This window comes from Glycine max, chromosome 18, assembly GCF_000004515.6.
Source record: "Glycine max cultivar Williams 82 chromosome 18, Glycine_max_v4.0, whole genome shotgun sequence".
Classification (NCBI taxonomy): Eukaryota; Viridiplantae; Streptophyta; class Magnoliopsida; order Fabales; family Fabaceae; genus Glycine; species Glycine max.
The window spans coordinates 4387705-4410787 of NC_038254.2; the positions used below are offsets into that span (position 1 = coordinate 4387705).

A 23083-nucleotide genomic window follows, 5' to 3' on the forward strand; every position below is an offset into this window, starting at 1 on the left:
CACACAGTTTCTATTTGGGGTATCTTTTTCTATTAAAAAAAGGTGAGAAACCCACTGTATATATTAATCCACAAGGCTTCAATTGCAGACTTGAAATTATGTTGCAAAATAAAATTTGTTTGCTCTAATTTATGATGGAACGGGAACCCCATCAATCATTCACAGTTTTGACCAATTTTCTTCTTTGATTTTTCTTATTTCGTTTATGACTTTAGCTTTTGGTTTCAAGAATCTAGTGCTCTTTAATAGCCTCCTCCATAATATGATGCAGTATACAAGTACAACTAGTAAAATACATTTTTTTTCTTCTTGTAAAAGACTTACTAGTGTATGACTTAATTATATATTATTACCTTTAATTTTTTTTTTGCTGAAAATATATATATTATTACCTATAAAAGTTAGTAGTGTTTTAGTATTATATATGTCTATAAGATTCCGTACACTACAACTAAAGACAAATTATGAGCAAAAGTAATTTCTAAATTTTAATTTAAAAGTTTTTTCCCCCATCAATTTTCTTTAGGTACGTACAGGGACATGGGGGCTCAAGATTATTATATTATGCAATTTCAATTTCTGTGGAGAGAATCCATTGACTTATTTCAGTGGTGAATAAAATAACAAAAGTTTAATTTTGAATGAAGAGTATGAATAAGATGTAGACTTGTTGTGATTTGATGTTCTCATGTGCAATGCCGTGGACTGAGTGTCTGAATCGCAAAACATTTTACTTTCGATATTGTATCATGTTAGTAACAAATAACAAAGAAGATAAAATTTGTAGGTAATTAACTCTGGCATGTATATGCATTAATTGTTGAACAAATTTTTGTGTGTACTGGACACACACGAACTCAGTCTCTTATGAATATTGTAATAAGATAATTATCATCGGAATCAAGACGGCTTGTAAATTATAAAAAAAATATTCCACAAAAAGTTTGTTGGAAGTTAAAAATTAAAAAAGTTAATTGATTAAGTTATAAGTATTTGATAAAATATCTCAAAAGTATAAAATAATATAAAATAATCAAATCATGAAAGATAATTAATAAAAAATTAATAATATATTGAGAATAAAAATAAAAAATTAGAAACTAACATTTTAAAAATATTATTATTTCAAGTGGTATTTTAAAAAAACGTTAAAAATTACTAAAAAAATTTATTTATCTAATATTTAAATAAAATTTTCAGCAAGTAAAAAAAACTAAAAATTAAAAATATTTTATAAAAAATAATCAATGTAATTTTATTGTGCGAAATAACTAATCATTTATAAAATTATTTTATACAAAATTACTCCGTAATAATCGCCCTTATCATTATATACACTCCTTGCAAAAGAAAAAAAAGGTAAGGATTTTGTTATTATAATGCTGAACTTAATGAATTGATATTATAATAACAATAGTTTATTCGGCTCAATTAAAATTGTCTCCAGTAAAAAAAGATCATAAAGGTCTTATAGACAAAAATATATTAAATATTTTTAAAATTTTAAGACAATAAATATTTCGAATTTTTATTTAATAATTTTGTATGAATATTAAAATTATTAATTAATAAATATTACACTATTCCGAATAATTCACTCAAGCACAACTAAGCAAACAAGACAAATAAAATTTGGGACACAGTAAAGGCAAGCCCCAATAAAATGTGTTGGTCACTTAATGCATGTGATTTGGTGATAAATTCTTTTCTAGGATTCTACTAAGGCATTCACAGCCTCTAGTTACCAGCCAAGAGTCATTAATTGATAGTAGTTAAGATGAAAAGGAAGAGACAAGAACATGAAAATGAAAGCAAAGTTGACAACTTTTTCATATTTCCAAAACTGGCCTTTTTTCTTATCAAGAAAATGCAGGGTTTATAATTTTGGTGTCAGGTAATTAAAATTAAGTTAAAGTAAATGTAGAAATAAGTGAAGTTTAATATAGTAACTCAAATCATTAATCCGATAATTATACAAATTAGATTAATAAACTTAAAACAATTATTTTTTCATAAGAACTTAATTCAACATCATGATGATGCATAAGTTATTATTGTAAATCTTATTATTTTTTATTCTACAAATACAAAAAATAACAATTATTATTTTACTCAGCTTAATATAATTCTAAATAAATCTGCACGTCTAAAATTTCATAATTAAGCTATTATAATCACTGTTTTCTTTAAGTGTAGCAGCATATTTATACATTTGAAGTAATAATAAGTTTTTGAAGTTTTAACATAATTAATAAATAAATTGCCTGAATTTTAGAATTTTACCCAAAAAAAACCATTTTAAAATTTTCATTGTGTAAATTAATAATGAAAATACCTACAAACCAGTAGTCTACATAAAATTGGAATAAACCATTATTTTATTAATACAAATAATGCTTGATCTGTCAAGCTAACCTAAATGCCGACCTAAATTTACACACTAATTTAAGGTGGACTTTACGTAAGGGAAAAACATTGTTGTAGACTTTTTCTTTTTTTGAGTGTAAGAGTCATAAGTATAGAAATAAAAAAAAGAAATATAATAAGTCATGCGATATAATAAAAAGAGAAAAAAGAAGATAAAAATATCTACAAAGATATAAATATAACTAAGAAAAGGGTGGAAATTATCAATAATATAATATAACATAAACAATAAAATGATATCTTTTTAATTATGTTATCAGAAGTTTAATTTTAAAATTTATACATATAAAAATATATTAAAAAATATCAATCGCTTAAATAATTTTTCACACCTCAAAGGATACCTTGAAAAAGGTTAGATAGAAAATATAACAGAAGAAAATTAGTAGAAAGTCACCAAAACCATAAATTTGCCTTTTCAATTTTGATGTTGCATTTTCTATTAATTAATTTATTTAAAATTTTTGGCGAAAAAAAAAACATAATAGAACTGAAAGAAGACTTTTTCATCTTAGCCGTTTAAGGAGTCGTCATCTCATCACAGATAATCATAGTACGTGTGCATTGTTCTCTCTCTCTCTCTCTCTCATATCAAACCACTCTAAAACTTTCAGTTACAAAAATGATAAACAAATATCAATATAAAAATTGAAGAAAGTCTCAACCTCTCTCTCTCTCTCTCTGGGTCTGGGTAGGTCAAGAAAGAGAAGGTTGAGTTTGAGGAGGTTAGTGTCCATTCCATTCTGCATTGCCTTGCTGTGCTGTCAATTTTATTCATTTTTTTTTGTTTCTCTATCTTCATTTAATTTATCTGCAAAAACAATAAAATTAAGTCACTTTATTCAATGTTTTTATTTTTTATGAAGCTTCTGTCTTCTGTTTCTGTACCTTGTAGCTGCTGCTATCATTCTATTTCTCTCTAGCTTAGAATGCTCCTCAATTTCAACCAAATTCCCTTGCTTTATGGGCTCTTTGTGTTCTGCATGCTCTTCCCAATGAAACCCACTTCCAGATTGTGTTAGTAACAACTAGTTGAGATTCTGAAGCATAAGCACCCCCACCAACTTCAGTTTCTGCTTCAGCAAATGCTACTTCTTGTGTTGTTTCATCTCTCTGAATTAGTGAATTCTGAGACAAACACATGCTTCTAAACCTCTCCCATGCTTCCTTTCAGGTGACTGTTCACTTAAAATTTGTCCTTTTTCTCTCTCTCTCTGCATATCCAGTGGTACAGTACTCCTAATTTAGCATGCAGATCTTGGTTCTTTGAGTTTTTGTTTTTCTTCGTAGTGAATGCTTCTCAACATTGGGGGTCTGGAATGTGCTTCCAAACCAGTTTTGTTTTCTTCTTGATGATAATTGTTATGTTTGGAACACCTGCTTTTTGGTTTTTGCTTAGGATCTGAAGGTAATTGAGGAGATTTTTTTTATTTTTCACATTATTGTAACTTTAGTAGGTAAACTTCTTTGACTGTTTCTGATCTTGTAATTTCCTTCACAATCTATCAAGTGGGGTATGCTTTTGAAGAAAAATTGAGTTCTTTGGCCAGTCATTTCTTTCAATGTAGAAAGTCAAGTCATTCCTCTTACTTCTTGGGAAGCCAAAAAAGGGGAAAACAGGAGGGAAGCTTGTGTTGGTTCGTAATTGGCTATAAAATTATGTGTTTCAGAGAATAAAGTGCAGAAATGTTAGTTCCAGTTATCAAACAGTTCATGAAGTTACCACAAAGCTAAAAAAGCCGCCTACTCCTAAGAGTCCAAGACTTAATTTTACAGTGAATCTTGTCCTCTCCTTGGATTCTCCCTGACTTTTCTATTCTGCCAACATCTTGGAAATTCTTTTTTGTTGCACATGAATTATATTCTTGTAGCAGCAGAAAAATTTCATTCACTTTCTAACTTAATTTCTCTTTATGTTGTCTAGCATAATCTTATGTCTGCGACAAAATTAGGAGGGATTGATTATTCTGATAAACCAAACATTGTCCATGTCCTTTCTTGCCAAAGCTTTCTTAACAAATTGTCTTCACTGCTGATTGTTCTTTGTATTTGCTTTATAATTTAGGAATGGACATGCTTAAAGTGACTATTTTGACTGTATCGAGTACATTTTTTGAATAGTTGTCATTTGATATGTTTTCCTCTCCGCTGATTGAAAAAGATCCAAATGATGCAAGTACTTTTGTTCCTCTTAATAGAACTTTTTTATTTCTTTTTTTTTTTTGGATTGTGACTGTTGTAAATAACATCCAAGTTGCTGAGCTTAAGTTGCTTTTGTTCTGTTGTAACTTTATAAAAATGTAGCTAAAGTGAAGTATGCTTCTTCTATTTTACAGGATTTAATTGTTTAGAGAAGATACATAAAGATTCAATGTGATAAACTCTTGAAAATAAGTTTCCTTTTAATCTATATTTAATGGTGTGCTGGTGTAGTACATTTCTTAGCTGTAAAACTAGAGCTTCAGTAGATATTTCATGTTCTTTTGTTCATGGAAAGTGTATTCTCCTACTGTCTCTCTCTTAATGGTGAAGATCTTACAAGTAAGCAAAAGGAGACAGCAAAAGTTTACCTGGGGCTTGCAATTGACTATATGTTTCTCAATTAGGATGCTTCCTTTTTATTAATCGTGAATGGTTCTGTTTTAATTGTTATTTTCTGAAATGTTGTCATTAGAATTCTACTACCCGAGTTTATTATATATTGTTTCTTCATTCTGCTGGATCCTAACTTTAATTTATGATTATGGTAATAAAGCAGGAAAGTATGACAGCCCACAAAGTTTACTCCAAATTTAACTGTCAATATCTTATTCCTTTCAGCAAACAACTCTCCATGAAGTTCCATTCTACTTCAGTGGCATCTTTTCTTTTTGTCATAGTTATTCTCTTTCCTCTGGCTATTGCTGATCTAAGTTCTGATAAGCAAGCCCTTCTTGATTTTGCTAATGCCGTCCCGCATCGTCGAAACCTGATGTGGAATCCATCAACCTCAGTCTGTACATCTTGGGTAGGCATCACTTGCAATGAAAATAGAACTCGTGTTGTTAAAGTCCGGCTCCCTGGAGTTGGACTAGTTGGCACCATCCCATCCAATACACTTGGCAAGCTTGGTGCTGTGAAAATTATTAGCCTTCGCTCCAACCTACTCAGTGGAAATCTTCCTGCTGACATTGGTTCTCTTCCTTCTCTTCAGTATCTCTACCTCCAACATAATAACCTTTCTGGTGATATACCTGCCTCATTGTCTCTCCAACTCGTTGTACTCGATTTGTCATATAATTCCTTCACCGGTGTTATTCCGACGACATTTCAAAATTTGTCGGAATTAACTAGTTTGAATCTCCAGAACAACTCGCTATCCGGACAGATACCTAATCTCAATGTCAATCTGCTCAAGCTTTTGAATTTAAGCTACAACCAATTGAATGGCTCAATTCCTAAAGCTCTTCAGATTTTTCCAAATTCTTCCTTTGAAGGAAACTCTCTCTTATGTGGACCACCTCTAAAGCCATGCTCTGTGGTTCCCCCTACACCTTCTCCTTCCTCGACTCCACCTCAATCAACTCCTGGAAGACAAAGCTCAAAAAACAAGTTGAGTAAAATAGCTATCATTGCTATTGCTGTTGGAGGAGCTGTGGTGCTATTCTTTGTTGCTCTTGTTTTCTTTATTTGCTGTTTAAAGAAGGAAGATGACAGAGGCTCCAATGTAATTAAAGGGAAGGGTCCTAGTGGTGGTAGGGGTGAGAAACCAAAAGAAGAGTTTGGAAGTGGGGTTCAAGAACCTGAGAAGAACAAGTTGGTTTTCTTTGAGGGAAGTTCTTATAATTTTGATCTTGAGGATTTGCTGCGAGCTTCGGCTGAAGTTCTGGGGAAGGGTAGTTATGGTACTGCATATAAGGCCATACTGGAGGAGTCAATGACAGTTGTGGTGAAAAGATTGAAAGAAGTTGTTGTAGGCAAGAAGGACTTTGAACAGCAGATGGAGATTATGGGAAGAGTTGGACAGCACACAAATGTTGTGCCGCTTCGTGCTTATTATTATTCAAAAGATGAAAAACTTTTGGTATATGACTATGTCCCTGGTGGCAACCTACACACACTCTTGCACGGTATGCATTTCTTTTACTTAGTTTCTGATTTTCTGTTAAATATTCAAAATTCTAAAATTAAACTTGTTTTCTTTTATCCCTTGTGTGGGCTTGTTTTATTTGTTTAGAGACATTTGGATGTTTGAAGTCCTTTTGGACTATTTTATTTTCTATCTACAGTTGTAATTGTCCTTGTTATAGTATCTACTAAAGCCATCTAATATGCTTCACTTTACCGTAAATTGGATTTCAATTTGATTGCAGGTGGTAGGACAGGTGGAAGAACTCCATTAGACTGGGACTCTCGAATAAAAATATCCCTTGGAACAGCCAAAGGACTTGCCCACGTTCATTCTGTTGGTGGTCCCAAATTTACACATGGAAATATTAAGTCCTCAAATGTCCTCCTCAACCAAGATAATGATGGCTGCATTTCTGATTTTGGCCTTGCTCCCCTTATGAATGTTCCTGCTACCCCTTCTAGAACTGCAGGTTATCGTGCTCCTGAGGTGATTGAAGCCCGTAAACACTCTCATAAATCCGATGTGTATAGCTTTGGTGTCCTCCTTCTTGAGATGCTTACCGGGAAGGCTCCTCTCCAATCTCCGGGACGTGATGATATGGTTGATCTCCCTAGGTGGGTTCAGTCTGTTGTTAGGGAAGAGTGGACGGCCGAAGTTTTTGATGTGGAGCTAATGAGGTACCAAAACATTGAAGAAGAAATGGTTCAAATGTTGCAAATTGCCATGGCCTGTGTGGCAAAGATGCCAGATATGAGACCTAGCATGGATGAAGTAGTGAGAATGATCGAAGAGATCCGGCAATCTGACTCAGAGAACCGGCCATCTTCTGAAGAAAATAAATCTAAGGACTCAAATGTTTAAACTCTATAGATTAACAGTGCCTTTCGCTTAACCAGGAAGTGACAATAAAAGGGTATATAAGAGTGCATGCTCGGTCACCTTTCTGTCCAATTGTTCAATATTTCTCACAGATGTTCCTTGAGTTATTTTCTGTAGTTAGGTTGCTTTTCTTAAATTCTTATGTATTAACATCCTGATTCAATTAATGATCTCGATTCAAGCACATTTGGTCCCTTGTAATTGTTGTTATGCTGTTTTAACACCATTTGGATATGTTTATTAGATCACCTTATCCATGACTAGGTAATGTTGAGAGAAAAAAATCAACCTCTCTTCAGTCTTAAGTCTCTTGTTACATCAATAATTGCTTTCAAAACAATATATTCAGTTTAGCTTTTCGTGGCTCCTCTTTAGTTTCCTTCCCTTCTAAACAGGTTTCTCTATTTCCCTCTCTCTGGGGAATTGGAGCTGCTACAGTCATCATGGAAGACATTAAATGTCACTTAATATTTCAGTTGCTTGCATGTTGCTTTATTTAATAAAAGATATAATGAAATTACTCTCATCCCACCATTGGCACAGCACAGATGATGTTAGCAAGAGAAACATGAGTTCTGATGGAGACAATAAACTCCCAAAAGGATAGAACAAGGTTCATATCATCAAAAGGGTGACCAATCAGAACCATCAGTTCAGCAGCGATAATGCAATTGGATCTTATTAGTCACTTACTTTAGAAATGGGGTTTAGTTAATCATTGAGAAACATGGTACAGGAATAAATTAAGGTGGCCATTTCAAATGCATAAGTCTCTTCTAGATATAGTCAGACTTGAGAAAATAAGTTAAAGAAACTAATCCTGACACCCATAATTGATGAGCTTTTACAAGATAGTTGATTTTGATATCTTTCAACAATGTGAAGAATGCTTGTAGACTCTTACTCCTCTCACTGCAAACTTTGTGCATCACCAGATATAGTTTCTCCCTCATTTGCTAAGAAAAAAAAATTATGTCTAATGTCAATTTTGTGAGAAAAAAAAGGTTATGGTGTCACAATTTTGTGAAATGCCAATTTTTTTTTTTTTTATCAAGAATTTATGTTAAGCACTGATCCGCTCATGGTTGCAAAAGTCAAGGGTCTTTCAGTTAGGCACATAAATTCCACTGCCATTCCTACTTCCCCTTGAAAAGAACTAGAACCACCAGCAGCATAGACACTTGTGCAATATTACGCTTATGTGTAAAAGATTAATATATTTTAAACAACAATAATTTATCATTCATTTAATTCAGGAAAAAAAAACAACTCCTTTTGACGCAACCTTCAATTTATATATATATATATATATAAATATATATATATATATATATAAATATATATATATATATATATATAATTAATGTTATAACAATAAACATTGATTGCCTATTTAAAGGTTGTTCACATAGCATTTTGCTTTGTAACATACTATCGAGTACTCGATTGCATTCGTCTAATAATCTTTCTTTCTCTCTCCTAATTTGTTAAATATCTACATTACATTATATGAATATCTTAACTAACTAACTAAGAATTTTAACTATACATGTCAACTATAGCTAGGCGAAACTGCATGCCCCTCTAAGAACCTCTCTTGCCTCCATATGTTTATCCGCCAACCTTGATTTACCATATATAGCTTAGTGCATTTGTGGTGACACAATCTTTGAAGTTAAAAAAAGCCACCATACAAATAACCAGTCTTCTTGGCTAATCATGTTAAACTAAGTAACGTTCCTTGGACACAGGTGTGGTGGTGAAATGGAGGAGGGAAAGAGCAAGCCGGCGTTGGCGAAAAATCCAAGTGGTAGCCTTCGACGTGTCCTCCGGCCGCCACACGGGCTCCATTCCTCCATCGACCACCTTGACAAGGGACGTTACCTCCCATGTTGTTGCTTTGCATGTTGTGCATGGTCATGCCTTATCATGTTCCTCTTAATCATAGCCATTCTCTTTCTTGGCATCACCTACTTGGCTTTTCTCAAGTCAGGGATGCCAAAAGTCAACGTGAGAGCCTTCAACATAACAAAGTTGCAAGTTGATGATGGGTCACAAAAGATGAATGCGGTTATAGGCTTAGGATTAATATTCTCTAACAAGAATGATAAGCTTAAGCTTTTATATGGGCCTCTTGATGTTGATGTCACTAGTGAGGATGTGCTGTTGGGGAAGAAAAAACTAGGTGGCTTTTATCAAAATCCCTTGAATGACACCCAATTGGACATGACCATGACATTGGAAAATGCTGATGTTGACAAGTATGCTGCGGAGGACTTGATATCAGACATCAAAGCCTATGAGATGGTGTTTGATTTGTATGTGGGTGGACACATTGGTTTTCAGGTTGGGAAATTGCAGATGAATAATGTTCCCTTTCTAGCATCTTGTCATCAAATCAAGAGGGAGGATGTGGATTTTGGAAGAAAGCCTGAATGTGATGTTAAGCTGTTTGCTGCCAGGTAAAATTAATTATCTTGACATCATTGTCTGTTTTCAAAAGTTTGTGTTGGAAATACTGAATAAGGCTAGGTTTTTTTATTATTGTTTTTAGCTTTTGGTTGTTTCAAAAAGCTAAAACAAACACAAGAAAATATAAAAACAAATATTTTTTTTTTCAAAAATTAAAAAATGTTATTCTTAAAAACAAAACTGTAACAAACAGACCCGGTATTTGTGAGAAAATGTCTTGAAAAAAATACGAATTTGTTTTATATATCTACATAAGTTGGTAATGATTTCCATGAATATTTCTATGTAATCTGTGTAGTGAATGATCCCATTGGTTTGCAGTAATGCAAATATGATATAATAAAAAAACACAAGTTCTCCTTTGGAAACATTAGAAATTAACCATGCACTTTCCACGCCTAAATGATGTTGGTTTGAGGAATCAACTCTGTTTTGATGTAATGTAACATATAAATGTAGATGTATAATGTATACATATTATGCTTATATCATCTTGTACGTAGATTTTGGATACGACACAAAAAAAATTTAGAAGCAAACTAACTAATATACTAACGACTTTCCTAATTGTTGATGTGTACGTACAATTTTGCTGCAGGCCTTCAACAAACTGAAGAAAGCAATTACAAACAAGTTTTGCTTAAGCACAATTTTATCGCATCCTTCATCGGAGGAGGACGAGTAATTTATTCATAGGGATGAGAGTTTCTGCAAATTGCCAAGTTTATTAACAAGCCATTAGAGACATAAACATCTTTGAAAATTTTCATTCTAGATAAAATTCGGTCCTGTTCATTGTGAACATGTATATATGGTCTAATTAAAGACCTTGTTATCAATGTTTCAACCACTTATATAGTTGGAGAGTAGACAAAATTAACAAAGAAAAGAAGATTGATTTACTAATTTGACCAAACTTCTTGATCTTCCCCTTTTATGCTTCTGCAGAATTAGTTCTTTGAAGCTCTAGATAAACAGAAAGGCTTTTCATTTACGACAGTGTCAGCATATCCCAATGGAACAGCATCATTTTCAGTGATTACCTGTGAATCACATAATCATATCATTAAAAGTGAAAAATATGGCAATAAAGTGAATTGAAAAGGTGTTATATGGTTAATGACAAAAATAACCAAACAAAAATACAAGGGATACATGAAAAGAGAACACAATAAAGCAACTGTGAAAATGGGACCCGCACCCGTGGACACCCATCCAAATCGTCTGATTTTGATTGGAAAAACCTAATTGATTGAGTTCGAGTTTCAATTTTCCCTGCATTTCAATTTTACCTGTACCTATTAAATTACAAAAATACCCTTTATATATATATATATATATATATATATATATATATGGCTTCTCTCTTGTGGATTAATTTGTTTCTGTAATTCTTATGTCCTTCTCGGTTGGATTATTAAATTTTTCCTTTATTTCAATGAATTTTGGGGGTGGGGTTGAGGGAGGTTTTGAGATTCGGGGGCGGAAGTGGGATAAACAAAAACCGCCTCGATGTCATGCCTAGACTTATCAGTAGACTCAATAATGTCGATCTAATTCTCCCCACCCTTTCATTATTCCAGCCCTGATGTTCAAAAAACAAAAATCCTATTATTGAATAGCCAAAGCATGCTTAAATACAACACACATCATAAAAACATAGGAGGTATCTTAAACTGAGTCATGTTTAACACTTTCAGCAGAAAAAAATCTAACCTCTATAGTTGATGGATAATCACATGATATCATGATAGATTCTGCTCTCTTACATTCCCTGGGTGAAGGAAGGCGCTGCCATAATTCTTCCATGACAAAGGACATAAAGGGATGAAGCAATTGCAGTCCATTGTCCAGACAAAACCACAAAGTTTCTTGTGCAAAGCGTCTGTCGGAAGCAAACTAAACTAAGGATCATTGCCAATAAAGTAAGGCTTAATAACTTCAATAAATAACACATCACACAATTGATACTGCCACCAAGAATACCTTCTTCTGTACTGCTTCTGATACTGCCTCTCGCGGTATGCCCAAAAAATCAGAGCCACCATTGGAGTTTATTTTCCCATCATCCGTGAAAACATTAACGAATTCAAGGTTGTGAAAGAAGGTATTAATTAAAAGCTTGCCTTCATATTATAACAATACCTTCTTTTACAAGCATGGCCTTATCTATAGGTGGGTTTGACAATGGACATTTGCAATATGTTTTGTCTTTATGTAATGCTTTTTATTCATAACCTACTGAATTATAGGTTTTTCATCGATGCTCATTTCAAACTATAAGTTTCTACACAAAAACAAATTTATAGAAATCTTTGATTATATGAAGACAAGCTTTTAGTTAAATTTTTTTTTATATCACAGTCCAAATCATGATCGTGGATCGTTCTTTTAAACATATCGGAAACAAAGAATTTCTTATTTTCTCTTCTGTGTATCTTCTCAATTTTCTCTGATTTTCTGTTTTTTTTTTCAAATCTTTGAAGATTCTATTTTTATCTTTTTTTAGATTATTCTCAGGTTTCCTATCTTCTCCAAAATCCAAATCATCAAGATTTTTTTTTTTCAAATTTATCCTGGTTTTTTTCAATCTTCAAAGATTTTATTTTTATCTTTTCTTTTTTCATATTATTCTCGGATAAAATGGGATATCCACAAACAACATCTCATAAAATCCTTTTCTTTTAAGAAATGAATTTTCTATTTGTAAACAAAACAAACATGAATTATTTTTTCTTTTTCCTAAAAATTGTTTTATACCATAATAAATTTTTTAATCTTAATTAAATTTATAGTTACTTCAACTCATAACACGAAAATTAATTCCTCCCCATACAAATTAAGCATGTGAAATTTTACTTAAAATTAAGTTAATAGTTATTTTAACATGATTTTGGATAATTCAATGTGAAACTTAACATACACGTAGTTTTAACATCTTTATCATTAATTATTTTAACGAAATTCTTAATATGCACTTTATTTTAGAAATTTCTTTATTTATAATTAAAATGTTTTACCTATGATTTTTAGGGAAAAAAAGATGAAATGAATAGAAAATAAGTAAAAAATTTCCTGTCCAAAAAAGTAAATTTTCTAAGTTGTTTGAAATAAAAAATCTAAAATTGATAGCTTGTTTGGAATAAAAAAAAAACTTATTAATAGAAAATACTCTTATTTTAAAGTTAAAGTATTTTTTTCATATGAAACCTATTTTTAATTTATAATACAAAACCTTAAATAAAAAATAAAAGTATTCCAGAATTAAACTTATTAATTATTTCACTAAACTGTAAATAATACACACATTAAAAAAATATTTTCAATTATTCATGTATGTATATTTTTTTCTTTCATTTTTTATTCTTTGCACCTAACTTTCAAATGTAGACGTTGATCCTACGCTAAACGGAACCTTCTAGAACCCAAAGTTTTTCTCTCAGTTCTTCGTCAATCAAGTCAACCCCCCTTTCAATTTCAACCCTATCTCTGCTCTCTTTTTCTTCATCATTTGTTTTTGGGTCTCTCTGTTTCCAAGTTTTTGAGTTATGGCATCGAAACGCATCGTGAAGGAGCTCAAGGATTTGCAGAAGGACCCTCCTACATCCTGCAGCGCAGGTCAGAACCCTAAAATTAAATGCTACGCTACCAGTTTCAATTATTGAACCCTTTATGTTGTTTTCTGTGTATGCATGACCTTGTTTGCAAAATCTTAAAATCGTTTCAGTTTCGAATGATTCGTATTCTGATGCCGTTCTTTTGCCCCCTTCACCTTATATAATCATGTAATTGAACTGATGCTTCAATAGAACAAAACCTAATCCATTGTTATTGTATTGTATCATTATTGTGTCTCTGTTTTTATCATATTAGCAAGATGTGGTTATAATTGTTATCCAAAGATCTTAGGGATGATTAGAAGAAGCAAGGTTTTATATTGTGGTCGCATTATGGTTCTTGATGTTGCAGAAAATTGCAGACAAACGCGGCCATTACTCGAAATCACGGTCAGGGACCATATTTTAAAACCTTGATTAAGAGTTTTACTCGAGCCTTCAGGATTTCCTAATTTTGAAGTTGTTTGTTTATGAAGATAGTTTTTGTGATGTGTTTTTCTTGTGTTAACTTTTGGAAGGTGATGTTGTCAATATCAGGTCCCGTGGCGGAGGATATGTTTCACTGGCAGGCAACAATCATGGGACCTCCTGATAGCCCATATACAGGTGGCGTATTCCTAGTTTCAATTCATTTTCCTCCTGACTATCCATTCAAACCACCAAAGGCAATGATCTATCGTACTTTGTTACTTACATTAATTTCTTGTATTATCTGTTCTTCTAATGTCGTAACTATGTTGAGACTTGTTCGATGTATATTGATATTGCATAGAAATAAGTTTGCACTGTCTCATGTTGAGCTTGTACTGTTTTGATGTTGCATCTTTATTTATCGTTCTCTATTATGGAAAATGTATTTTGTGTGATGAGATTGTGCAGAAAGAGTGCAAACCAAATGGTAGTTTGGTGGTATGGCTCCTCCTGTCTACAATGGTAGTGCAAGATCAAGTTAAATTCTTGATAACTTTAGCAGACACTGCCTGCACTATTGCCAGGTTGACTGGCTTTCACTTTCCAAAACAGCTTATTGAGTGCCCATGATAGGTTTCAGACTGTATTGTGGATCAGTTCCTTGTTATACTGGTCTACCCAGTCTTTCAAGTTCAGCAGCTTGTCAGGGTCAGTTTTTCCATTGCTGCAAATGCTGGTATCCTTCATTGTGATAGTGGTTCAATTTTCTATGAAGTAGGAATATATAAAAATCAATGAAGATTAAATGATTTTTAAAGATTGGAGTGCAGTCTAGATTCAACAATATTGAGATGGTTACAATTGAAAAATTATGATCATTTTAAAATAGTTTTTACATGAAAGAAGTAAGGAACTGATTTTGCCTTGTGGCTTGCTTGTCTGGCTGTGGGAGTGCCTCAAAAACATAATAGGGTTAATGATTCTGGTTTCTGACTGTTGTGAAAGGGGGTTGTTTGTCATCCCTGGTTCCTAAAAGTGTCAAAACTAAGAGAGGAATGGAATCTCTTGGAATTTTAGGAGAGTATTTTCTATTTCTTCTGCTTGTTATAATATTATTTGATACATTGTCATTTGTCAATGTCAAAGTTTTTACACTGTCAAGTGTCAACTAATCAGAAATCATACCTTGGTATGGCTTTGAAGGTAGTTTTAAAAGTCAATAAATTTATCATATATTGCGATTTGTGATTGGGTAACAATGTACAAAGCCTTTACACTGCCAGGGCGTATATTATTTATTCTTGTTATTTTATTGGGCTGGGGAGGGAGGAAGGAAATTTGCCTTGGGTGGTGGTGCCTCAGGCTATCTGAGGTGCAAAGCCAAAAACCTGCCTCACCTCAGTGGCTCAAATGCTCTGGTGGTCAAGGTGATGGCAATTGGTGACACTTGTGTATAGTGGTTGATACTCATAACTGCTCCTTCTGTGAACACTAGTGCCTCCTATCCCTTTTTGCATTTATAAGAAAATTGATGATTATCAGTAAGGATTATTTTTGCAGAGATACTGTGGTGCCAGATTGGCTGGATTATAGTTCTGTTCTGAAATGGTTTATAGGTCTTTCGTTTTTGGCTGTCCCTTTATCTTCTTGCACATTTGGTGAAGGATGGTGTTGGAAAGTATTGCTAATAGCAAAATTAAATTATTCGGATGTTGTTCATGACAGCCATCACTTGATTGCTTAAAACGTTGAGATGTCAAATGAATTTTCCTGTTGTTATGTCTGTTTCATTTTTTTATATGCATTATTTTTATTCTTCTTGATGTGGTTATTTGATAAATTTATGCATCCAAGTACAGTAGAATTACCTAGTTTAATTTGTTCAAGATACTGGCTGGTAGTCAAGTTTGTTAATATCTTGAACATCTGTCAAGAGTAATAGTTTAGAAATGCTGAATTTAGCATCTTTGAGTACTGCAGGTTGCATTTAGGACTAAGGTATTCCACCCAAACATCAATAGTAATGGAAGTATATGCCTTGACATTCTAAAAGAACAATGGAGCCCAGCACTAACCATTTCTAAGGTTTGAATTACTTATCCTGTGTTTCTTGATATTTAAAGATTTTGCACAAAGTTTCTGCTCGTGTTACTTACTGGTCTGTGAAGCATCGATACGGCCCCAAATAGTGGTGTCCCTGTTTCCAACACGCTGATGACATGGACATGTGCCGGACATGCATCGGACATGCATTCACCGTGTCCAGCTTTTTTTTTTTTAAAAAAAAAAAACCTTAGACACGGTTCTAGACATTGGAAGCCAACAGACACGACACGGCTTTTGTTATTTTTTTTTTTCAAAATCATATTTTTTTAAATCTTAAAAGATAAAAGATTAGGTTTTAAATTATAATAATAGATTAGATTTTTTATTATTTACTCTTCACGCTTCCTCTTCACGTCGTTTATGCTTCCTATATTTTTTTAAATCTTAAAGATAAAACATTATATTTTAAATTATAATAACAGATTGGAATTTAGATTAAATCAAATTAGAATACAACGCGTAGTAAGAGGAGGAAGAACTTAGATAGATTAAGATTAACAGTTTTTTATTTATCTTTTCAATTATGATGATTTATCTTGGTTCTTTTTTAGGTGAGACTCTTTATTAAATATATTAGCAAGTTTGTTTTTAGATTATTTTTTAAAGAGACAAAGTTTTTGCCTTGTGAAATTTTCTTTTGAATGATAATGGTGCTACTTAATATAACTTTTTGATGCTTATTATATGTGTGTGTGTGTATGTATATCTCGTGTCCCTGTGTCTTATGTTTTAGAGTTTAACCGTGTCGGGATGTCAATGTCGTGTCTGGTGTCGGTGTTGAAGTCCGTGCTTCATAGTTACTGGTCATATCTAGCTGTAATTTCTGTGTTACCATGTTCTTATAGAAAGATTTGTCATTCCACTTTTAAGAATTGGACAAATATGTATTTCTGGCATGTAAATGTCTGTGCCTACTAAGTTCAGAAATACAAACCTTGCTAAATGTCAGGAAATTGGAGCTTATACTCAAATCAAGGAATGTGGCTTATTTTCATGCGTAAAATTGTCTATGCATGTGTTGTGTCCTTGTTTAGTTTCTATTGATACAGATTGTGTGGAACTGTTGTCTCATTAATGTTTTTAATGTCTGAGAGTCTAGTATAAAAAATTAACTAAAGATTTGTTTATTGTTTAGGTTTTAGAAGCTTATTGAGAAAACTATAAACCATGTTAGAAAGAGTTATGTTATTCCCACTTAACATTCTCGTGTCACTTTCTACAATTAGGAGATAGGAGTGTGGAATAAGTTGAGTGATGTGAAGGAGATAGAGAAAAAATGTTGCGAGAATGTGAAGTGGGAATACATTACTCAACTTTTAGAATTTTTTTTCATGGTAGCAATCTATTTAGTATAGAATTAGCCTAAAAAACAAATAGACATCTATTCTTTGTGTTGACGATATAAATTTCAAGCCACCTTGATGCGATAATCATATGATTAATGGAAATTTTAATGGACCTGCATATGGAATGATGACGTCAACCTTATGTGACATGGGGCTGTTTTGAAACTTGGAAAAACTAACATCCACTACTTTAGGTCCTTTTGTCCATTTGCTCATTGTTGACGGATCCCAACCCTGATGACCCGCTTGTGCCTGAAATTGCCCACATGTACAAGGCTGACAAGGCTAAGTATGAAGCCACTGCTCGTAGCTGGACACAGAAGTATGCCATGGGATAATCATGCTCCTCCTTTAGCTGCTCACTGTAGCTGCGCAATCATGATTTATGAAGAAACAAGATATACTTTTAATGAATGTTTTGTCTTTTTTTTGTCAGTGGAAATCAACCATGGTAAGGGAATTGATGATTACTTGTGAATATTTCTTTGCAAGACATCGGTCATGGAAGAAATTGTTGTAAAATGTCACAAATTTTCTGCTTGTTGACTTGCTATTCCAAATGATGGTAATGAAATTATAGTTAGGAACAGGTAGTAGCTGCCTATTGTCGTGGAACTTGATCTTTTTTTGGCTTGGGACAAAAAAAATCTCTAGTGGGATTATAAAATCATTAAATAGCCATAATAATAGTAGACTTTTTTGTGTGTTATTGGTCACACCTTGAGTTCATTGTCCAAACACCAAAGGGTCCTTAAACCTTGTCAATTGTGTGCTTAAAAGAAGCTTGGCCTCTTGCTATCAATGATTCTCAAATTGGTGTGCGTTTGGGCAATTGTTTTGGTGACATGTGAGGACGCACAATGGTACCCGTCATCGATATCAAGTAGTGAATGGTAACAAAATTCAAAGTTGTATTTTCGGCCATTCCAGGGATTGAAATAATGTCAATTTTATCTTTATACACTATTTTTTTCTCGAAAGAACGATTAAGATTTTGTTAGTACCCACTAATCCATCAAGCGTTTCAACATTATCTGCCAAAAGTTAGTCATAATTTTGAGGAACAAAATAGTCCTTCGGGAGAGTGAAAGTTCACTGTCGTGATTCTCGACACTGGACGTGTTTTATGCGTGCTGCACACTGGAAAATGAAAGGAATAGGCAAGTAAATTGAATAGACTCCTTACCAAGGAAAATAAACCCATTTTATTTCCAAAATCATGCAAATGAGATGAAAAGACCCTTACACACTGTTGTACGATATTATTGGGTTTGACTTCAGAATTTAATGTTTAGTACAGAAACATGCCTGCTGGAAACCACTAGCTATGCAGCATGTAAGACACCCCCATTTGAGGCAAGTTCATCACAAGTTGCTTGAATTGAAGTCAATGGTTAATAATAATATAATAACAGTGGCAGAGAAAAGTTGGCAAAAAAAGGCTAATTAGAAGAGTCATCACTTAATTAACGAGCAACAAAAAAATAGAGGGGTCAGGGTCATTCATCAGCGAATGCAAATTGTTGCCACAACGTAGATAATATTACACGTGCTTGACTGGCTAGCATGCTTACATGTCTTTGCTTCCTCCTCAAGCCAAAACGTAACCTAACTAAAGCTTTTTAAGCAATTTCCTCCCTAAAATACTCAGACCCGTCTTATGATGTTAACGTTTCCTTTCAATTGTTTAATTCATTCTTAGCTATTGTTCTTTTGCCTCTTTCCTCACATGATGATGATAAAAGGCAATAAAGAAATCCCCATTTCTCTTTCTTTATTTGTGAATGTCTCTTGTCAAATTTATTACTATCTCTTTATGACATCTACCCATATGAAAATTTCCATTGTTATTAGTTCATAATTTCATATCCTTTCTGTGCTAGTGATTCAAGCAAATCTAAGGCTGTAGGTTCAAGTCCTATAATACTTGCAACACTTAGGATCAAAGTTGCATGTGTAGTCTTACACTGTCTCTTTAAATTATGTGACTATATTTGCCTTCTAATAACTCAAGTAACATTGCACATTAGAAGAAAAAAAAAATCTTGACTTGTAATCTTTTCTGTGATTGATATTCCAACTCACTCAGGTACTGTTAATTAAGGTATCCCATCCCAGCAGTGTCTCACAGCGAATAGACAAACTCTGCAAAAAATTGTACTGAAAAGATATTACTGGCATCTGCAAGGTCATCATGGGTTGGATAAGCCCAATGCTCAACAACGGTATACTTGGCACTAGTCCCTCACTTGTACCTTTTCTTTTTATCTTCTTTCATTGATTTTTTTTTTAATTCATGTGATGCGACCACTTTAATAACAAACTATAAAAAGTCACGTCAATTTTCCAGTTTATATAGGTCATTGCTTCACGTCCTTGTATATTTGTAGCAGCCATTGTTCTTCTAATCTCCTAATTAGAAAAATTCCACCAACATGGAACCCCGTCAATTGCGTGGTCTGAGATTCACCAACGTGGAAAGATGGCATCGTTTTTTCGTTGGACCTGACTTTGTTCACTTTCTCGGTCTCTTGTAATGTACCCCCTCATTATCGTAAATCAAATTTTAATTGCTAATAGTCTAATAGAGACTACTATTTACACACACAAAATAAGAAGGTTCGCTTTACGAAATGAACTGTTAGACACGTTTTGAATGATAATTTGGTCCCAAATTTGAAGGAGTTAACACAAGATGAAAAAAAAAGTGTCAAAAAATTAAAATGATCATTATAGTTAGGAGAAGATGTTAAGAGAGGCTGAGGATTTTTTTGTGTTGCCGACAGCGACGTGTACACACAAACACACACTATAGTGAGTCATGACCCTCCCCACTCACTCACACTCCCTCCAATTTCCCTCTACTCTTCTGTCTTCACTCTTTTCTCCCTCTCTCTCTCTCCTTCAATTCGTTACCCAAATCTCCACCTTTCACGAGAAAAATATTTCCTTGATCCTCCAATGGGGACACACCCCGTGGTGCACCATAAATACCCTTTAATCCTACCTCTCTCTCCTTGCTTTCTTCCCTCCACTCTCTCTCCTCTTTCCCGCCAACCTCACTCACTATAACAATAACATCTCTGTCTCTCTCTCTTCCTTACCCCTTGCAATAACCACCCTAAACCCTCCCATCTTCTACACCTAGCAAATTACTGCCATCAACTTATTTTCCTTCATCACCCACCACTCTCTATTTCTCACTTGCTTCATGCAATTAAAACTACCACTACCACCTTTTTCCATTTCCTTACTCTTTTCTTCAATAAAATGAGTGACACACACCAAACTTTCATGTCCGTACAACCACCCCTGAATCTCCACCACCCCTTTAACCCACAAGCCTCAAGCTCAAATTTTGACGGCGACCCACCATGCAAAACCGCCGCAAAAACCAAACCTCCGCGCAAGAAGCTACTCCGGGTAATTCTCACCGACCATGACGCCACCGATTCTGACTCCTCCGGTGACGACGACGACCCAAAAAACCCACCGAAACACAAAAAGGTGAAAAGACAAATCACCCACATCACCATAAACCTTCCCTCTTTCTCAGAAGCCCCAACTCCAGCACCAATACCAACACCTTCTTCGTCTTCTTCTATTGATCCGACCCGTTTAACCCTACCCAAGAAACGACCCGCCGTGCCTCGCCGCCGTAGCAAGTTCCGCGGGGTCCGGCAGCGGCCATGGGGACGGTGGACCGCAGAAATCCGTGACCCGAATCAGAGAAAACGGGTCTGGCTCGGAACGTTCGACACGGCGGAGGAAGCCGCCGCCGTGTACGACGACGCCGCCTTGAAGCTCAAGGGCCCCAACGCCGTCACTAACTTCCCCCTCTCCGCCGCCGGAAAAACGGAACATGATACCGCGCCGCCGGAGGCGGCTTTCTCCGGCGAAGGTTTTTCATCTCCCACTTCCGTTCTCACTTACTTTGACGGAGACTCGACGCCACTTTACGGTTTCCGTTACGGCGAGGTCGACGCGTTCGGGTTTGACATCGATGCGCCGTTTAGTTTGACAGACGTTAACTTAGGGGTGCTGAGTCAGCGGTTCGGGAAGGAAGATTTCGGCGAGTTTGACCCGGACGAGTTCTTGACGTGGCCGAGTTAAGGGGCGTATTTATCATTTCGAAAAAAATACAGGGAATGTTTAGTAATTCTAATGAAGTTTTTTTGTCGTATTCTGCATTGAATTCCGAAACTACCCTCGTGACTAAGTTTTTGTGCAGCTTAGTAGAGTGTTAGAGAGCAATAGAGTGATCCAAGTAGTAGTAGAGAATTTTGTCCTATGTTAATTTGTGTAATTAATTGTATTGTTATGGAGAAAGAGGATATGATGGAAAGTATTAGAATGATTCTATTGTAGTTTCTTATATAATTTTATAAAGTAAAGTATTAGTATTAATTAAAATTTTGGTGTCTAAAGTTAGATTATGTTAGGTTAAATTAGTTGGTTAGTCTTTAATTTAATTTTTATATTTGACTTGGTTTTTAAATTTTTTGTATTTAATTTATTCTTTCAATTTTAAGAATAGATTTACCATATTATCTTAATTGGACTAACGATATTAAAAAATCAAATTTTATCATTACTTAAAACTATTAAATAATTATTTTAGATCGTCGCAAAATATATATTTAGACGGTATGATCAAATTTAGATGACATGATCACTCAAATTAATTTAGATGACGAAATCAAATCAAATTAAATTGATTTTAAAAATTAAAGGATCAAATTGAAAAAAAAAATTAAAGAATCAAATGGAATCAATTTTAAAAATTAAAAGATTAAATTAAACAAAAAAAAAATACAGAAAACCAAATTGAACTTTTAAAAAAATTAAAAACAAAAAAAACGAATTTAACCATTATCTTATTATATTGTGACCATGCATGATTAGTTTTTTTGTTTATTCTAATTGTGTAGGCATAATGCCTTGTTTGGTAAGGGCAAAACTAATGATTGCCTTTTTGTTTGGAAGATTTTAGTTTTGAGATTCGCCTTGTGGGATTCTGTAGGTAGTTGTAGGGTACAAGAATGATTTGGTTAATTAATTATTCCAATAAGAATTGCCAATGTACATGCTTCAGATATTTTGTGTGAAATAGGCAGAAAAACGTAAGAAGGGGTTGTCTTTTTTATTTTTGATAAAATAAGAAGGGGATATCTAGAGGGAGAAATCATAATTAGAAACATATATCCTGCAAATTCAGCGTAAAATATTGTTCAAAATATTCGATTTTCTATTTTTCTTCATTGCTTTTTATTTAATTTAATAGAAAACTGATAGTTGAATAATGGATATGATCAAAATATATTTGAAACGTGATGGAGTATAAGTACAGCAACTTATGTATGACAATAATTAAGATTGATTAAAGGTAATGCTTATATGGGAGAAAGATACACTTTTTTATTTCAATGGAATTTTCTTTAATTGAAAGGTAATAAGGCAATCATTCATATAAGTGTGCTCAACCTGGTCCTACTGTTTCAAAATCCAACTCTATTTTCAGACCTATAGAAAAATGGCATTCTCTTTCATCGCAAGGCTTACTCTGTTTCTAAAAGATACAGTCATTCTCATGATCTTTTTGGTACATAAAAAAAAAAAAGGAAATTGTAACGCTATTTTTTTATTTTTTTTTGGTAAAGACATTGTATCATTAACTTAAAAATTGGACAAATTAAAGGGTAGAAAATGATTGA

The 23083-nt window shown here is 33.7% G+C and overlaps 5 protein-coding genes across 13 annotated transcripts; 4 read left to right on the forward strand and 1 right to left on the reverse strand.

Moving 5' to 3' along the window:
• Positions 1 to 2989: 2989 nt before the first annotated feature.
• On the forward strand, positions 2990 to 7601 carry LOC100786831 (probable inactive receptor kinase At5g58300). 6 transcript variants are annotated; one of them, XM_006601986.4, is made up of 4 exons: positions 2990 to 3152; positions 3323 to 3601; positions 5183 to 6536; positions 6780 to 7601. In XM_006601986.4, the coding sequence occupies exons 2-4, from the start codon at positions 3569 to 3571 to the stop codon at positions 7397 to 7399; spliced, it is 2007 nt and encodes a 668-aa protein (XP_006602049.1). In that variant the 5' UTR covers positions 2990 to 3152; positions 3323 to 3568; the 3' UTR covers positions 7400 to 7601. The 6 variants fall into 6 exon arrangements, with proteins under 6 accessions (XP_006602049.1, XP_006602050.1, XP_006602052.1 ...); XM_006601987.4 differs by having other exon boundaries at positions 5186 to 6536; XM_006601989.4 differs by having other exon boundaries at positions 5248 to 6536.
• A 1560-nt stretch (positions 7602 to 9161) lies between these two features.
• On the forward strand, positions 9162 to 10618 carry LOC102662992 (NDR1/HIN1-like protein 6). Its single transcript, XM_006603050.3, has 2 exons — positions 9162 to 9879; positions 10488 to 10618. The coding sequence occupies exons 1-2, from the start codon at positions 9182 to 9184 to the stop codon at positions 10501 to 10503; spliced, it is 714 nt and encodes a 237-aa protein (XP_006603113.1). The 5' UTR covers positions 9162 to 9181; the 3' UTR covers positions 10504 to 10618.
• Positions 10290 to 12184, reverse strand: LOC102659901 (valine--tRNA ligase, mitochondrial 1). Of its 2 annotated transcripts, XM_041012060.1 has the most exons (4): positions 11876 to 12184; positions 11606 to 11774; positions 10793 to 10932; positions 10290 to 10597 (listed from the first exon to the last, which is right to left on the reverse strand). In XM_041012060.1, the coding sequence occupies exons 1-3, from the start codon at positions 11935 to 11937 to the stop codon at positions 10840 to 10842; spliced, it is 324 nt and encodes a 107-aa protein (XP_040867994.1). In that variant the 5' UTR covers positions 11938 to 12184; the 3' UTR covers positions 10290 to 10597; positions 10793 to 10839. The 2 variants fall into 2 exon arrangements, with proteins under 2 accessions (XP_040867994.1, XP_006602053.1); XM_006601990.4 differs by lacking the exon at positions 10290 to 10597 and having other exon boundaries at positions 10600 to 10932; positions 11876 to 12182.
• Positions 12185 to 13260: 1076 nt separating this feature from the next.
• Positions 13261 to 18076, forward strand: LOC100527105 (putative ubiquitin-conjugating enzyme E2). 3 transcript variants are annotated; one of them, XM_006601711.3, is made up of 5 exons: positions 13261 to 13507; positions 13859 to 13896; positions 14044 to 14112; positions 15898 to 16002; positions 17564 to 17958. In XM_006601711.3, exons 1-5 carry the CDS (start codon positions 13438 to 13440, stop codon positions 17705 to 17707), a joined length of 426 nt encoding a protein of 141 aa, XP_006601774.1. In that variant the 5' UTR covers positions 13261 to 13437; the 3' UTR covers positions 17708 to 17958. The 3 variants fall into 3 exon arrangements, with proteins under 3 accessions (XP_006601774.1, NP_001234969.2, XP_025982366.1); XM_026126581.2 differs by having other exon boundaries at positions 13287 to 13507; positions 14044 to 14171; NM_001248040.3 differs by lacking the exon at positions 13859 to 13896 and having other exon boundaries at positions 13276 to 13507; positions 14044 to 14171; positions 17564 to 18076.
• Positions 18077 to 20003: 1927 nt separating this feature from the next.
• LOC102660028 (pathogenesis-related genes transcriptional activator PTI6) lies at positions 20004 to 21726 on the forward strand. The gene has a single exon (XM_041012061.1). The coding sequence runs from the start codon at positions 20640 to 20642 to the stop codon at positions 21480 to 21482; it is 843 nt and encodes a 280-aa protein (XP_040867995.1). The 5' UTR covers positions 20004 to 20639; the 3' UTR covers positions 21483 to 21726.
• Positions 21727 to 23083: the final 1357 nt, after the last annotated feature.

What these genes read in the sequence shown, in the direction of transcription:
- LOC102662992 (XM_006603050.3), top strand. Translation starts at nt 9,182, where the DNA reads ATGGAGGAGGGAAAGAGCAAGCCGGCGTTGGCGAAAAATCCAAGTGGT.
- LOC100786831 (XM_006601986.4), top strand. Translation starts at nt 3,569, where the DNA reads ATGCTTCTAAACCTCTCCCATGCTTCCTTTCAG. An exon ending in TCTCCCATGCTTCCTTTCAG is followed by an intron (nt 3,602 to 5,182) that starts GTGACTGTTCAC and finishes ATGGTAATAAAG; the next exon opens with CAGGAAAGTATGACAGCCCA. An exon ending in CCTACACACACTCTTGCACG is followed by an intron (nt 6,537 to 6,779) that starts GTATGCATTTCT and finishes ATTTGATTGCAG; the next exon opens with GTGGTAGGACAGGTGGAAGA.
- LOC100527105 (NM_001248040.3), top strand. Translation starts at nt 13,438, where the DNA reads ATGGCATCGAAACGCATCGTGAAGGAGCTCAAGGATTTGCAGAAGGAC. An exon ending in ATCCATTCAAACCACCAAAG is followed by an intron (nt 14,172 to 15,897) that starts GCAATGATCTAT and finishes TGAGTACTGCAG; the next exon opens with GTTGCATTTAGGACTAAGGT. An exon ending in CAGCACTAACCATTTCTAAG is followed by an intron (nt 16,003 to 17,563) that starts GTTTGAATTACT and finishes CCACTACTTTAG; the next exon opens with GTCCTTTTGTCCATTTGCTC.
- LOC102659901 (XM_041012060.1), bottom strand. Translation starts at nt 11,937, where the DNA reads ATGGTGGCTCTGATTTTTTGGGCATACCGCGAGAGGCAGTATCAGAAG. An exon ending in CAGAAGCAGTACAGAAGAAG is followed by an intron (nt 11,775 to 11,875) that starts GTATTCTTGGTG and finishes TGCTTCCGACAG; the next exon opens with ACGCTTTGCACAAGAAACTT. An exon ending in ATTATCCATCAACTATAGAG is followed by an intron (nt 10,933 to 11,605) that starts GTTAGATTTTTT and finishes TGTGATTCACAG; the next exon opens with GTAATCACTGAAAATGATGC.
- LOC102660028 (XM_041012061.1), top strand. Translation starts at nt 20,640, where the DNA reads ATGAGTGACACACACCAAACTTTCATGTCCGTACAACCACCCCTGAAT.